At 34.6% G+C, this 17,500-nt stretch overlaps 2 protein-coding genes across 2 annotated transcripts in view; one reads left to right on the top strand and one right to left on the bottom strand.

Moving 5' to 3' along the window:
• LOC130054903 (uncharacterized) overlaps positions 1-13,119 on the bottom strand; it is a 21,528-nt gene extending 8,409 nt beyond the window's left edge. The window contains exons 1-6 of the mRNA XM_056165994.1: positions 13,029-13,119; positions 7,779-7,874; positions 7,519-7,574; positions 5,818-5,874; positions 5,497-5,617; positions 1,575-1,747 (exon numbers count right to left, since the gene is read on the bottom strand). Coding sequence (XP_056021969.1) covers positions 1,575-1,747; positions 5,497-5,617; positions 5,818-5,874; positions 7,519-7,574; positions 7,779-7,874; positions 13,029-13,068 — 543 coding nt within the window. The 5' untranslated portion in view covers positions 13,069-13,119. The remainder of the gene's footprint in view (positions 1-1,574; positions 1,748-5,496; positions 5,618-5,817; positions 5,875-7,518; positions 7,575-7,778; positions 7,875-13,028) is intronic.
• A 360-nt stretch (positions 13,120-13,479) lies between these two features.
• Positions 13,480-17,500, top strand: part of LOC125674336 (carboxypeptidase D-like) — a 22,235-nt gene continuing 18,214 nt past the window's right edge. The window contains exons 1-5 of the mRNA XM_048911473.2: positions 13,480-14,363; positions 15,708-15,850; positions 16,199-16,368; positions 17,057-17,149; positions 17,371-17,500. The exon at positions 17,371-17,500 is cut by the window's right edge and continues 229 nt beyond it. Of these exons, the coding sequence (XP_048767430.2) occupies positions 13,529-14,363; positions 15,708-15,850; positions 16,199-16,368; positions 17,057-17,149; positions 17,371-17,500 (1,371 nt within the window). The 5' untranslated portion in view covers positions 13,480-13,528. The remainder of the gene's footprint in view (positions 14,364-15,707; positions 15,851-16,198; positions 16,369-17,056; positions 17,150-17,370) is intronic.

The following is a 17,500-nucleotide window of genomic DNA, read 5'->3' as shown; positions in this document are numbered from 1 at the left end:
GAGTACCAAACATCTAAAACAAACGAATCTATAGACATTGCAAGTACGAAATTAGATGATTTCCTTTTCATATTTTTCTGATTGATTTGAACATATTTTATTGTCTGGATGTTATTACAAACGGATTGAGCACAAGTTCTTAAAACTTAGAATGCCCTCTCCTATAATCAATCATATATAATAATTGATATAATCATATGATCATATTTTTCTGGATCATATTTGAATCATAAGAGGACATGGATGGAAGCCATACAATGCAACTTTTGTTACATGAATTCGACTTTGTCATGTGGACAGAATTGTGCAGGCCATTCCGGGTTGGGGCTCCATTGCTGTTCACACAAATGTGCACACTTTTATAGCCCTTGGAGAATAAGTCTGTTTATTCAATAATGCATTTAATTTGAAGCCACATGGATGGCATTCATATGGTCTGAATTTACTATTACCCCGGTCATGAGGCCATGAATATTGTGGCTTTACATTTAATATCAATATTAATTTGGTTTAAAGTTTCATTTTGTTTGTTGTTATTTCATTCCAGTAACTTAAATACTAAAATCATTTCAAAAACTCTGGATCAGCAGTACTCAAGGATGCTTGCATACATTGCTATAAAATCTCTTATTGTGCCCCTCCCCCTTCCAGGCCATGATTTGAATAAACTGAAATCTGCACTACTTGAGAACGCGTGCATATTGATATAATTAACCATGACCCTTGTGTTCTTGAGCAGAAGATTCCTTATAAATTCCCATACAAATTTTTTCCCCCTATTGAGGCCCCATCCTACCTCCAAGGGCCATGATTTGAACAAACTGGAATCTAAACTACCTGAGAATGCTTGCATATTACTGACTAATCATGACTCTATGGCTCTTGACAACAAGATTTTTAATGATTTTTCCTATTTGTTCTCATGTAAAACTTTTGTCCCCTATCATAGTCCCATCATCCCCCAAGGCCATGGTTTCTGTGCTACCTGTTGATGCTTGCATAGCAGTATGACTAATCATGGCACTGCTCTTCTTGAAAAGAAGATTTTGAACAATGTTTCCTTTATTTATCACCATGAAAAACTTTGATCCCTATTGTGGCCCCACCCTACCCCCAGGGGCCATGATTTGAACAATTTTGAATCTTCATTCATTTAAGAAGCTTGAACATAGGTTTGGTCTTTTCTGGTCCAGTGGTTCTTGAAAAGATTTTTAAAAGATGCCACCATGATTTCACTATTTCTTAATCATCTTCTTTTTCAGAAGGTGATGTGTGATCTTCATTTGAACAAGATTGAATCCCCTTTATCCAAGAAAGCTTTATGTCCATTTTGGTTGAATGAAATTAACCCAGTAGTCCTGGAGAAGAAGCTGAAAATGTGTAAAGTTTACAGAAAGACAGACAGATGGATGTTGAACAACGGTTATCTGAAAACCTCACATGAACTTATAGTTGCAGATCTGTAGCTCTCTCAGGATCTGGTCTCTCTCAATATTTTCCCAGAAAGCTTCAGATCTGGAACTAGTGAGCTTATATCTGAAGTGAGCTAAACATGTTTAAAGCTAAAGACTTACCTCTACCCTTAATGCCATGATTCTTCCAATAACTAGGAAGAGGATGACAAAGTTGAACACAGTTGGTGTCATTATAGAAAAGTCCTGTAGAAAGTTTGACTGCTGACAATACAGTGCTATGGGAAGGACATGTACACCAGAAATAGCTATAAACCCTAAAGGAGTTTTGAAACCTGAAAAAAAAAAAGAATTATCTTTTTAATTTTTCATTACATTTTCAACCTTGCAAAATGTACATGGTATTTTTTGATACCAGATAAAATAATATACAAGTTACAAGTGTCCTCATATATATGTTGAGTAGATTCAAGTTTGTTCAAGCTATGACCCCCCCCCCCCCCCCCCCCCCCAACAAGAAATCCAAGTTTTATTAAGGAACAATAAACATGTATAGGAAAATTCTTTAAAACTCTTCAAGAATTACAAGGGTGCAATTTGTCAAATAAAAAGAGATAGTACATTTCATAAGTAATTTTTCAGTGTAATGAATGCATTGGCTGAACAACAGAGCTAAATTTCCACATACAAATATTAAGTTAAATAAGTTTGCAAACTTATGCAATCCTGATGATTTCTAAAGTAAAGTCCATATCAAAGGATTATATGTATAAAGATAAATCATTATTCATATCTCCCACACATTTGAGTATTGAATCAGCATTATCACAGTTTAAACAAGACTGAAATCAAGTTACATTAATATCAGTAAAACAGAATTACCGGGGTATTAAGTTTATAGATTCTATCTTCAATGTTTCGTTAAGCAATACTATTGTAACATGTAGCGGTCACCCAGCCAAGAGCTGATCAAGCTCGCCATTGCTTAACTTGTGTGATCAAGAGAGAGACTCTACCACATCACTAGAAAAGCTAGCTCTCTAGCGAGGCAGTATAAGTTCCCTCTTAAGTACTGTCCGCTACACTTCCCCCGCTCAAGGAAGCTTCGTCCCGAAGCTTTGCGTAAGTTCTCTCTGAATGTTTGGCACTTCTTCACCAACGGCATCTGCCGTTACCGACGACAACCATCCGTCGTCCTAGGACGAAACAACCTCCGTACATGGACACAAAGTCCCAGAGCTCCGAAGAGACTCTACCTGAAAAAGTCCCACCAAACATCAGAGTCACTATGCTGCCACCAATTTGTAACATGCAGTGGTCACCCAGCCAAGTGCTGATCATGCTCGCCGTTGCTTAACTTGCGTGATCATGAGAGAGACTCTACCACATCACTAGAAATTCTAGCTGTCTAGCGAGGCAGTATAAGTTTCCCCTTATACTGTCCGCTACACTATGAATGATATCAGCTAACACAAAATCTAAAGTATATCCATGTGAATGAAAATTGAACAAGAGGCCCATGGGTCACATCGCTCACTGAAGTCACCTTGGCCCATATCTGAAGACTTTCCATAAATATTTGCATGTAAAACCTTATTCCCTATTGTGGCCCCAACTAACCAATGGAGGCTATGATTTTTACAAACTTGAATATGCACTATATCAGGAAGCTTTCATGTATATGTCAAATTCTTTGGCCCAATGGTTTTTAATAAGAAGATTTTTAAAGATTTTCTCTATATATTTCTATTTAAATCTTTGATCCCCTATTGTGGCCCCAACCTATCCCCGAAGGCCATGATTTGAACAAATTTGAATCTGCACTACGTTAGGAAGCTTTCATGTAAATCTCAGCTCTTCTGGCTCAGTGGTTCTTGAGAAGGAGGATTTTTAAAGATTTTCCCTATATATTTCTATATAAAACTTTGATCCCCTATTGTGGCCCAACCTACTCCCAGGGACCATGATTTGAACAAACTTGAATCTGCACTATGTCAGGAAGCTTTCATGTAAATTTCAGCTCTTCTGGCTCATTGATTCTTAGGAAGAAGATTTTTAAAGATTTCCCCTATATATTTCTATGTAAAACTTTGATCCCCTATTGTGGCCCCAACATACCCCCAGGGACCATGATTTGAACAAACTTGATTCTGCACTTTTTCAGGAAGCTTTTACGTAAATCTCAACTCTTCTGACCCATTGGTTGTGGAGAAGAAGATTTTCAAAGATTTTCCCTATATATTTTTATGTAAAATTTTGATCCCCTATTGTGGCCCCATCCTAACCCCAGGGGCCACAATTTGAAAAAATGGAATCTGCACTATGTCAGGAAGCTTTCAGGTAAATGTCAGCTCTTCTGGCTCATTGGTTCTTGAGAAGAAGATTTTTAAAGATTTTCCCTATATATTTCTATGTAAAACTTTGATCTGCTATTGTGGCCCAATCCTACCCTCCGGGACCATGATTTGAACAAACTTGAATCTGCACTATGTCAAGAAGCTTTTATGTAAATGTCAGCTCCTCTGGCTCAGTGGTTCTTAAGAAGATTTTTAAATGACCCTACCCTAATTTTGCATTTATGTGATTATCTCCCCCTTTGAAAGGGGCATGGCCCTTAATTTGAACAAACTTCAAAGTCCTTCACCCAAGGATGCTTTTTGCCAAGTTTGGTTGAAATTGACCCAGTGGTTCTCGGGAGAAGAAGATGAAAATGTGAAAAGTTTACAACGAAGCCAACAACGACGACGATGACAGACAACGGACAAATTTTCATCAGAGAAGCTGCCTACGCAACACATTAGATAACAGCTAAGCTACAAAACTCAACAATGGCATAGGAGGAGTCCAAAACCTTGTGAATGGTAACATTTATGGTGGAAAAATAAGCGTAAACATCCAAATTGACTCATACTCGTCATCTAAAAAAAATCATGTGTGATTTATGATGCTGACGCAGATGACTGACTTGATACAAAACAGCAATGAAATAATACAATTAAAGAGTCAAGTATTGTAAAAAAAAAAATTACTCTAACTTGCATAACTTCATTTAACAATTGAAAAGAAATCTTATCAAACATGATTTGTTTGTGGTAGTAGGTACTTTTTCTTTATGCGTAATAGTGGCATGGCTACAGAATGTTATGCACCTTTGAAGTCCGAACACTAAAACTGTCAAGAGAAAACCAGGAGGGGGGGTTGGGGTTAACGTGATAAAAAGTATCTCCCATGGTTTGTGGTTTGATATAATTCATATCCAACTTGCCAAGGCTCAGGGATAGAAAACACAAATCATTGGGTATAAATCATATCAAACCACAAACCATGGGAGATCCTATATATATATATCTATCCATAACAAGCATTCTGAGAGTATTGCATGGCAACCTACTGGTTGCAAAAATTACTGTACCACAACAATATTCAAAGTTCATTATGTAGGTTATGGTAAAAGGGAAAATTGGGGAACTAAGATAGGAATGATTGAAAGTCAACTACTATTCGAGTAGACACTAGACCTGGAAAAAAGACAAATTTATAATTAGGTTTAGGTCTTTAACCAAGTCAATAAACTGTGAAATGTAGGTGATCATGAATAATTTAGCTACATTATTGGATTACTATATGCTAGAAGCTTTAATGAGTGTAGTACTCTTATCTACAAAAATAATAAACTTGGATGTATTCATGCTATTTTTTTTAAGTTCAAGGACCATAACTTCATGAAAAATCAACGGATTGAGACGCAATTCGAACTTGATCTGTGACTTGTTATGGCAAAGCACTGTACAAAATATAAAATGAATATCTACAGGCACAACCTAAAAAAATACGGAAAACTGATAATTCATGCTATTTTTCTAAGTCCAAGGGCCATAACTTAGTGAAAAATCAACGGCCCAAGACAAAATTCGAACTTGATCTTGTAACTTGTTATGGCAAAGCAATGTACCAAATATCAAATAAATGTCTGCAAGAACAGAGAAAAAATGCGGAAAACTGAACTGATGGACAGACAGACGGAGCGTAAACCTAAACTCTCCTTCGACTTCGTCGGTAGAAGACTAAAAACCATAAGGATTACCATTTGCCATTACAAGTTTGCAGAAATAAGGAAATTCTTCATCTGTTGCTTTCCAGTTTGGTCCCCTTGTGTGAGTAGCAACAAAGGTGAGCCATTCCACCAATATTATAAAATATCCATACTGTATAATGAAATATTTGTTTTCAATATGCCAAGTCTCTCTGAAAATATATTCTCTGTCATTGTGAAATTTAGCTTTCTTGATTTGTTTCTTGTTAATATTGAAGCATTACATAATGTATGTATCTACTTTTCCGAAATATATTGTACTCATATGCAGTATTAGAAATCCTGTTATCACAAGAGTGATTTTCAATATACCTTGTTAAGTAAACACCAAAGTCCTCCCCTGCTGATTAAGTCAATAACAACATCAAACTGAAACACAAACAAGAAATGTTTCAGAAGCATGTATGGGTTATACACATGTATCATTTAATTTTTAGTAGTGCCAAAACAATTCAAAATATTGAGTAGACAATAACAGGAATTCCTATGTCTGGAGTGGATTGAACCTTGAACTTTAACCATGTGACCTTGAAATCAATAGGGGTCATCTACTCTTTAGGATGTACCAGTGTACCAAATTTGGTGTCAATCAAGCAAATGAATCTCAAAATATTGAGGAGACGATATATTACTATGTCTAGTTTGACCATTGACCATGTGGGCCCAAAATCAATAGGGTTCATCTACACCTTATGATGTACCTGGGTACCAAGATTGATGTCTGTCAAAGCAGTAGTTCTTTGAGTGGACAATATCTTCCTATGTTCAGAGTGGATTGACCCTTGACCTTTGACCATGTGACCTAATAATCAATATGGATCATCTACTCCTTAAGATGTACCAGTGTTTGAAGTTTAATGTCTGTCAAGCAAAGGGTTCTTAAGATATTGTGTGGACAAGACTCAGTCTACAGACCGATAGGTGCAAAACAATATGTCCCCTCTTTTTCAAAAGGGGGCATAAAAAGTATTATATTCAAATCATTGGAACTAAAACAGATTCAGTAATAATACCAAGTAAGAAAAAACAAGATGTGTTTGTGAAACACAAATGCCCCCGATAATGGCCAATTCCGAAGATGGCCAAGGTCACAAGGGCAAATATCTTGGTACCAGTAGAAAGATCTTGTCAAAAGAAATGCTCATGTACAATATGAAAGCTCTAATATTTACCAGTTAGAAGTTATGACTAATGTAAAAAAAAAAAAAAAAAAAAAGTAGGTCAAATGTCAAGGTCAAAAGGTTCAATACCAACGGAAAGGTCTTGTAACAAGGAATACTCATGTGAAATATCAAAGCTCTATCTCTTACTGTTCAAAAGTTATTAGCAAGGTTAAAGTTTTCAAAAAGTAGGTCAAACTCCAAGGTCAATGTCACAGGGTAAAAAATGTTGGTACCCATAGAAAGGTCTTGTCACAAGGAATACTCATGTGAAACATCAAAGCTCTATCTCTTATTGTTCAAAAGTTATTAGCAAGGTTAAAGTTTTCAAAAAGTAGGTCAAACTCCAAGGTCAAGGTCACGGGGTCAAAAATGTTGGTACCCACGAAAAGGTCTTGTCACAGGGAATACTCATGTGAAATATCAAAGCTCTATCACTTATTGTTCAAAAGTTGTTAGCAAGGTTAAAGTTTTCAAAAAGTAGGTCAAACTCCAAGGTCAAGGTCACGGGGTCAAAAATGTTGGTACCCACAGAAAAGTCTTGTCACAAGGAATACTCATGTGAAATATCAAAGCTCTATCTCTTATTGTTCAAAAGTTATTAGCAAGGTTAAAGTTTCAGACAGAATGACAGACAGGACAAAAACAATATGTCCCCCGATCTTCGATCTCGGGGGCATAAAAATGTGTATAACACTGATTTTTACTTTAGAAATACATGGCTTGTTTTTAAGCTTTCATCTTAAATTATCCATTGTTTTGCGATCGTAATAAGTTGTCATTATCATGTACTACTATTATATCACTGAATCCTTTACGTCCACATTTCATGTATTAAACATGCAATATTTACCCACGCTCCAAACCTGGATGTTTGATTAAGCTTCCTTGCAAAATATCCATCAAATCCTGTCAGATGAAGAAATTATTTTGCAAATTTTGAATTGTTTCAGAATTATTTTTCCTATATAAACTTCATCTATTTATTCTTATCAAAAGCAGACAGCATCATTTTGGCAAATTTTATAAAGCATCAGTATCAATTTTCATTTGAAATGTATTTTATTCATTTATATATTTAACATACATTTACAGTGTATAAAGTTTTCTTACCATCAAGACTCACAGATGTACCATATAGAGCCAAAAACCATCCAGGTTGATTGTAAAAAGGAAGACTGGCCCCAAACAAAAGAAGACGAATATATCCTAAAAATAAAATACAGAAATATTTAGTTAAATATCTTGTAAAGCAACATATGCCACCAGCAGTTAATGAGAAACAAGGTGTATCTTAAATTTCCACTTGTTCACATTGATCTCATCATTTGATTTACAATTTTTCATACAAATTGTGTGTTACATGTGGTTATTCAAATTAATGAGTTCCATCACCAGTGACAGTGGATACATAATAAGTTGGTAGACCTGACTACACATTCTGGGTGACCCTGGTCTGAATCTTAGTCTCGTTCATAGTATTTTCTCCCTTCCTGATACTGAGACAGTAAGTACAATAGCAATGACTTTAAGCAATCAGTGACTGTGATGGAAAACAATTACATTTTCAAGTTGCACGTTTAAAAATAAAAATCATTTGCAGTAATGTGATTATCACTTTTAGAATTGCATTTCTTTGCATGTAACCTTTGACTGTTAGATAAATCTCCCATTTGTATTACATTAATTTCTATAGAACTGAACACGTCAATGAAAATTTGCTTATCAAAAAGGAGGAATATCAGAGAAATTAGGATGGACGGAAAGTGGAGTATATGTATAGATGCAATAGTATTTTGAAATTGAAAACATTAAAATTTACTTGAACTAGAAATATATCCATAGGACATGAATGCCCGATGTAACATTTGTAATGCAATATAAAAATAAGGGTCCCATGAGTCACCTTCGCCAATATTCAAAATTTTTTCCTATATATATTTGCATGTAAATTTTTGATCCCCTATTGCGACCCCAACCTACCCCTGTGGGCCATGATTTTTACAAACAAAAATCTGCACTATGTCAGAAAGCTGCCAGGTAAATTTGAACTTGTCTGGACTAGTGGTTCTTGAGAAGAAGATTTATAAAAACTTTTTCCTATATATTTTCATGTAAAACTTTGATTCCCTATTGTGGCCCCAATCTACCCCCATTGGTTATCAATTTAACAAACTTGAATCTGCACAATGTCAGGAAGCTTCCATGAAAATTTGAACTTTTCTGGCCCAGTGGTTCTGGAGAAGAAGTAATAAACGTAAAAAGTTTACAGACAGACAGACAAAAGGCAATCAGAAAAGGTCACTTGAGCTTTCAGCTCAGGTGAGCTAACAATGGAAAGTTTTGATCATTCAATGCTCACATTACTGAGCCTTTGGCTCAAGTGAACTAAAAAAAAAACCCAGGGATTATCGGTACCTTCTCACAGCCTGATATTCTACCCAATATGCAACTTACGAGATATCAGCTCTTCTGTGATAGAGGTGCGTTCAGTGTTCTGTTGAACGCTTGGGTGGGTACAAGATGTATACATATACTATAGACTAGCTATGTAAATACGGATAAAAGTAATGAAAGTGTAAATTTTGTTTATATCAGCTGTTGGTATACATTAAACTGACAACATCAAGAGTAATGTTTGATTGAATTAGGCTATTAAATTAAATATGAAATTATTTTTTTATGTTGACATTTAAAATTTGTCATTTCAACAAGTTTTTATCTATTATAATTATTCTGTATAACGAAAATGTGTGATTTTCTGATGTTAACATACACTTCCATTTTTTTTTATGTCTGACATCTTTAAAAATGTGGCAACATACACATTTTCTTTCATTATTGAATAAATTTAACTATATTGAATGGAAATTAATAGATTTTGCACTTTTAACCACAGTGATTCATTTTGAAAATGGTTATCATGAGTCCAGCGGACTCCCCTTGATTACAATAATGAGTCCCATGCTAAAATCAATAAGTCCAAATTTCATTATTTCAAACAAACAGCCTGACAATCACAGGTATAAACAAACCAAGTTAAGGAAGAAGCTTAGTGTTGTCACCCCCTTCTAGAGAATGAATATTTCGCTTTTTATTACAAGCCATCATTTGCAGAAAATTCTTGTTCGTAGCTAGTTCATATTGCAAAATGATTTTCAGATGCTTAAAGTTGAATGATGGAAGTTTTTATTCCTAGCTACTTTGTTCATGCCATTTAGTTGTTTTTTTGTTCTGTGCAAATGCTGCAATAAATAATTTTTTCTCCATTTTCTTAATTTTTCTCAAATCTTAGCCAAGAATAAAGTGTAAGTCATTTTTGATGACATTTTTTTCACCTTTTGAATTTTCTCAACCTCTACTTCGTTTTCAGGACTGAAGTTTGATTTCGGGGACTCTGCGTTTGTTTTTTACCCGCATATAGTTACTGACAATATTATCATTCACATCACTTTGCAAAACTGTTATTAACTTTCCCTGATTAGGAAGTTTTAAAACATAAAAAAAATCGGTGGAATCGGATTATATGCGAGGAAATTCTAGTTCCCAGTTTTGTTTACCCGCCGTAATGCCTTATATATCATTTGGTTTCATTGGTTAATGCAATGCAAGTTGACCAATGCAATATCAATATTCTTAATTCGGAATATCTCGGGTGTGTAGTACGTTCTGGAGCTTAGATTTCATACTAATTACCAGGGGAAAATGAAAATATTTTCATATAATTTCGAATGTTCATGCATCCGCCGGGATGCACAGTTATTGAAATCATGTGTCCTGAGCAAATTCAATGCGTAATTTATGCAGGACGCACGCCAAAATGAATCACTGTAACCATTGATATTGATAAGTCTCATGAGGATCGACCCACTTTAACAGGAATTCAAATTCGAAAATTAGCATAAACCCAAGAATTATACAGTTAAGTGTGTAGTTTTTCAAACATGTTCTTATACTAGAATATTAATGTAGTGACATATTTTGACAAAAATGAGCAATTTTCAGAGTACATGTATATTTAATATGTTGGAAAGGTATGTTGGAATAGTAAAATACAATCCAAACAAGGTGTTAAAGGGTTTTACCACGATTTTTATTGCTTGTAATTTATATGAAAATGTGGTGTTTTGAATCGTGCTATTATTATTTTTTCGATATAAAGCGTGCTTTAGTGATTATTTTGTATCGAAAGTGCAAAAAGCCAGATATACATATTCTCGTCAGAGATTTTTGCGCCATTAGTATCTGACATCATACATGTCAATCGCGGTGAAGCAAGCAAGCATGAAAACATTTTAAACAAATTGTGAACAGCACATACAGCAGGCTATTGATACAAAATGGAGAGATTCAACAGTTACAAGTCCCATTATATTGTGTTGTACAGTATATAGCTGTAATAATCAGCACAAAAGAGAAGAGTTTCTTTACTTTTACCAACGAGGCAAGTCGGAGAAATTTTGTGAGCTTAGAACTAAATTTAGAAATACTTCAAACCAACGGAAAACCATCTTTATTGACGAACTTACACATAGCATTCTAACCCATTTAATTTATGATATTGACATTTCTGTTTACAAATTAATAGGCTCGTTGTCCTTCAGACTGGACATAATCAGAGACTGCCTTCAGTTTGAGAACTCTTATAGCCTACCAGGTATTGAGGCAATCATTGAAGTTGCCGCGGGTCTGGCAACCACAGTTTTGAGTATTGACACCATGTACGAAATGACTACATGGTCTAACCCCCCCAACCCCCTCCCCCCTGATTAAAATAGTAAGATTATGAAAAAGTCAAAAAATTGCCAGTCAATAATTGTCAAAAATGCTGAAATAAGGCGGCTTTATTTATTTTAAAAATGACGATGCCTGTCAACGTAGTAAAAAAAAAAATTGCAACAATTTAATGAATGACAGCCCCCCCCCCCCCCCCTATTTTTTTTAAGTAATGAGAGGGATGAATATAAGGTAGAGGTTACGACTATTGGCCCCATGTCTCCCTCCCTCCCTCTCTCTCTCTCTCTCTCCCCCTCCCTCCCTCTTAAACACACACTATACGATTTAAGAAGTCGATAGATTTTCATCAGATTGGTAATTTTAAAATCCGCCCCCCCCCCCCTCCCCCTCCCTTGAAAAATAAAATTATAAATTAAATCGATATCGGTAAATCGACTGTTTCCTTCGACACATTGTAGGTCAATGCATCAATTTAATTAAAAGCAAATCTTCTCTACCTTCTCCAGTGTAACGGTTAGAGAAGAACTGATTTTAATTAGATCATCATTGGCTAATGCATGTTACACTCTACATATACAGACCTCTAATGCTTTAAAAATATTATGATCTACAAGGGAACACAGTCAAAATGTTTGCAAACGAAATGTGTCATTCAGATATATACCAAAAGTTGAAAATTCCATCCTTTCTGTGAGCGAGATCTTCGTCCGAGTCCGTCAATGTCGATGTATGTATTAGGCTAATATAAATGTTTGCTGAGAGAATTTCTTAAAGATTTGGCTCAGCGGCAGGTTCAAATATGTATGGCGGAATCTTAAATACTAACGGGATGTCATCGATGTCGGAACATTAATTATCCACTCTGTATAATTTATGACTTTCAATAGAATCATCACACACATACATAGCTGCTGCAGCACATTGACACGTATGACGTCATGACGTATCACGTGACTAGATAGCTCATTAGTGATGATTTAAGAAGCGGAAGCTTTGAATATATGCAGATAAAATGCATGTTTGTATCAATTATTGAGAGTAATGAAACAATATAACAGCAAAAATGTGCTTTATTAAGGTTACTCCTTCTGATTTTAATTACATTAAAAATCGTGGTAAAAACCCTTTAAGTTACCAGTGTCTATATGTATGTAGACATAAACAATTGCACGTTGATTGTTATTAAGACACAACATACATTATGTTTAAGTTTATGACTTTTTCAAGAGTGCACTTCACTATTTTTTTATCATTTGGAATAATTCTCAATCCCAGAAGCATCTGGTGCAAATCTACATAAAATCAACTACCATCAGTACTTTGATTTTTTAAGGGGATATTAAAACAATTCTGTTTCCAATTACAATATCCGTTTGCTTCTTTGAAACTAGTTTAGAATAATTAAGATTTTAGCGGCCGGTCTGATGCTTTGCATCAAAATCAATGAAAAATTACATAATCCTTTTCATGCATAAGTTCAACTTGTTGACATGACTTGTCAGTGTCACATGCACGCAATCATACGTGATAGGATGTACTCGTGTACAGGATCATCAATATTTTAAAAATATAGTTTCTATATGCAATTACATCGATTGTAATGTCATATCAATGATAAAACATTACCTATAACGTTTGGTACATAAAATAGAACATTGTTGCCCATTTTCTGCTGTCTGCTACTTCAAAATACCCTGTTGTCCTATTTTTAGGAATTGCTTTTCAAAAATCGAAATTAAGGTTTATTAAATTTTATATAGTGATGATGTTACACTATGAAGAACTGCAAAATTAATTGAATTCATGAAATTTTACTTCATCAATTAATCCTGGAAGATAAATGGAAAAAAAAATACTCTGTTTGTTCGTTTTGTTTTTTAGGTAATAAAAAGAATACCCTAATTGCTGAAAAAAATCCCGATTAACTTTTTATTTTAGTATTTAAAAAAGTAACCATAAGGATTCAAAGTTCATAGGCCTAGATAGGCCTATAATCGATTATTTTGAATTTCAATGCTTGGTCTATTAAAAATAGTTATAAAAAATTATTTTGAGCTAGAATGTAACTTTCACAGCCATATTTTGTTTGCGGAGAATAGTCACAACTTCCAAATCATCAAAACAATATGGGGGGACTTGTGATGGGGAGAAAACTGTTTCATTTTGTTATTCAGTTCGTTATATTTACATCTTTTTATAATTTGGAAGCTTCTCATACTGATGGAAGTATCGATTTTTCTCATTATCATCAATATGAAGACTTGTCAAAATTCCTTCGTGATATGGAAACTAAATACCCGAAAATATCACGCCTGCATACCATTGGTAAAAGTGTGAAAAAGAGAGACTTAGTGGCCATTCAGATTACAGACAATGTAGAGGGAGTGGAACCTGGCGAGCCTATGTTCAAATATGTGGGTAATATGCATGGAAACGAGGCAGTAGGACGAGAGATTCTCATTTATCTTATACAGTACCTTCTGGAAAACTATGAAAAAGATGACCGGGTGACAGCTCTTGTGAAAAATACAAATATTTATATTATGCCCACCATGAATCCTGATGGTTTTGAAAATGCAAAGGAAGGTCAATGTACTGGAGAAGTTGGTAGAGGAAATGAAAACAAGGTAGACCTGAATAGGAATTTTCCCGATCAGTTTGATGTGAAAGATAAAATTAATATTCAACCAGAAACAAAAGCATTGATGGATTGGATTGAAGGACAGAAGTTTGTATTGTCAGCAAATCTTCACGGTGGCAGTGTGGTAGCGAGCTATCCCTTTGATGACTCAGCTAAGCATCGAGTCGCTGGAGAATACAGTGCCGCCCCTGATGATGCAGTATTTAAACAACTTGCTCATGTTTATGCTAACTACCACAAAACTATGAAGTCTGGAGTTCACTGTGGGGATCATTTTCCAGATGGAATCACCAATGGTGCACATTGGTATGATGTACCAGGTATATTACAGAAGTTTTATTTTAGAAGCCTCGTACATCGTCATGACTGACTTCCTTAAAACATGAAAGAAAATATAAATATCAGCAATATTTGTATATTCCATTTAAATTTGATTGCCTAGCTTGGTAGCGGAGTTGGTTAACATGTTGACTACTGATTTGTAGATTTCACGTTTGAGTCCAACAAGTTTTTAAAGAAAATTGAAATTATTTTCTACTAAAACTGTATTTTTTGAGTAAATATTAAAGTAAATTTGAAAATTCAAAATTTCAAAATGTTGTTCATATCCTCTACTTTGTAATAAATCTCTCTCCAGGGTTGTAGTATTCCTCCTTTTAAATATGTACTAGTACTAAAATTGTGGTTTTAATTGTAATGATGACAAGAACAATACAGCAAGTTATATACATGCAATGAAATTAGAATTAGACCCATTGATCAGTTCACTTTGATTGCTGAACTCTAGCTCTCAGGGGAAAAAAATATATATATTACATGTGTGTTTCTGGTTTCCCGATCCTACCTTCATTTTTGCTGCAGACCCTAAATATTTTATTGATGATATAATATATTAATATTAAATAAAAATCTTTAATTTTCAAACCAAAATGTTTTTCATTCTGCGTTCAAGTTTCTCTGATTAACATTTTGATTGCTATTGATCTTCATAATGTTTGAAAAGTATTTGTAATTTATACTCTAGACTATAGACCAGTATTTAAAGCATATCAAAAACTTGAATTTCAAATAAAATGTTTTAATATTAAGATAGAATGTTTTCACTACTTACCCTGCCTAATTTTTGGGAAGTGAATTAGGAAACGCATATATTTCATTTTCATTAAAAGCATGTGAATTAATATAAACCTTGTATTTGTAACTGCCTCCTATTTATGGTTCAATTCAATTCTTCATTGTCCTTGTGTTATATAACTCATCGGAAAACATCTAGTACATGTAGATATATATATATTCAATAAATTCTTTTTTCTTGGTATTGGGGTAGAATAAAGTCAAAAAATAAAATCCAATACTCAAACTTTTATCTATAGCGCTTTCGCCCTGTGGGCTCGTCAGTAGATTTTTAAACGTTAATTGGTCTATTGAGATATGACTGTAAACAGAAGTTATCTATTAAATGTTGATAAAGAACACTTTTTGGTAAACTTGAAAGAGACAACATTAGGTTTTGTCTGTAAGTATCCAATATTCTGAATTCTGTTATTTTATAATCCTTATGTTGATTAAGTTATGCATCATGTATGCTTTGCTTTACAAGAAAACAATGAAAACTTATCTTGGTACTGTGTTCGGCTAATTGCCTCAGTATGATTTGTTTGTAGGTGGAATGGAGGACTACAATTATCTTCATAGTAACTGTATGGAGATCACCATTGAGTTGTCTTGTTGTAAATATCCTAAGGCTTCACAGCTGAAACAAGAGTGGTACAACAACAAAGAGGCACTGTTAGCCTTCATGGAGGAGGTTAGGAATTCTGTCAAACGATTTATCATTGTGCATACTGTTAGCCTTCATAGAGGAGGTTAGGAATTCTGTTAAACGATTTATCATTGTGCATCTTTCCATTGATTTGACATAGCAGATGACTTGTCATTCAGTATAGTATTGAATGATATGCAAGTCTGGTAATTAATTTTATGTCCACTTGCACAATACAGTTAGGTCACCATAACAAGAATTTTTAAGTTATTTAAAGTTGTTTGCCCAAGAATTCCATATTTTGAAAGCCTATGCATGTATATAGTATATAGATATTAAATAGAAATTTTGACATAATTCATTTGTAATTAGAGTATATGTTCTCTGCATTAGGTACATAAAGGTGTAAAAGGATTTGTTCAGGATGCAAAGACGAACAATGGAATAAAAAATGCTGTGATCATGGTAGAAGGCATCAGCCATAACATCTCCTCGTCCTTCTTTGGTGACTACTGGCGCCTCCTGGTGCCAGGTACTTACAAGATTACGGCTCTTGCTGAAGGGTATGTACAACTAGAAGTGAAAACCAGTCATTCATATCAGATAACAGCATTAGGCGCATTAAAACTGTATTAGACTGATCTCAATTATTATCTGTCCATGCATTGGAAGACAGAATTTATTTTGTGTAAACCTTTTTATATACTTTGATGGTTCTAAGTGTCCTTACTAAATTTTAGCTTTGAGGGTTGATGCATGTTTTTAGTCACACTTGATTGCATTTACTGTAAATAGACAGGTTGTAGACTTTAACATCTTTATTCACACACGCCAAACATGTCTGCTTGGGCCTACCCCCAACCTCTGTGACTAGAGACATTTGGCTACCTGCTCTCTAGGCATTTTTGTCATGTGGGCTGAAAAGGGACAGGTTGCAAGCTTTAAGATCTTTAGACACACATTTCAGCTGTGTCTTTCTGGGCCCTTGTTTAATGCAAAATGCATTGTTATTGCAACTCTAATGAAATCCTTTTGTGGATAATCCTTTCTTACTTTTTCAAATTCCTGGGTCAATAATTTATGCAGGCATATCATGTATCAGTTTAGCGGTGCCTTATTTTAAAAATATATAAAGGATTCAATATCAGATTGAAAGGTGATGGCTTTTATCAAGAAATGCTGACAAAACGTTAGGAAATGTAAGGACTTTGATATATGTGTAGTTGATATTATTTACTTTTCTTTATAAAGGTTTCAGCCACAGACACAAAGCGTGACAGTAACTGCTGGGCCTGCTACCAACTTAAGCTTTAGACTGGTCAGAAGAGAAGCTACAGTGGACAGGTATCAGGATTTCCCTTATTCTGAATTCATCTTAAACCCCATGCTTCTCATCTTTGATAAAAAAAAAAAAATACTAAAAATACCCTACAGGGCTTTTGGGGTGGAAGATTGTATTGATGATGTGTTGAAAATAATCTATAACCTATTAGGAGTTTGTTGTTTAACATGTAATATCTTGAGTTTTTTTTTTTTTTCAATTTTCTTTTTCCTTGACTTGGCAGTGTTCCTGTTGCTGGAAGTGTACAAACAACACTGACAGCTTCCACTAATGGTCCGTTAAGCACCACTCAGCCCACGCCCCCTACAAGTCATGACAACAGTATACCAGAGGAACCGAACACTCTGGAAACC

The sequence above is a fragment of the Ostrea edulis genome, chromosome 1 (genome assembly GCF_947568905.1).
Source record: "Ostrea edulis chromosome 1, xbOstEdul1.1, whole genome shotgun sequence".
Classification (NCBI taxonomy): domain Eukaryota; kingdom Metazoa; phylum Mollusca; class Bivalvia; order Ostreida; family Ostreidae; genus Ostrea; species Ostrea edulis.
Note: the sequence above shows the minus strand (reverse complement) of the source record. Positions and strands in the feature narration are given on the sequence as shown.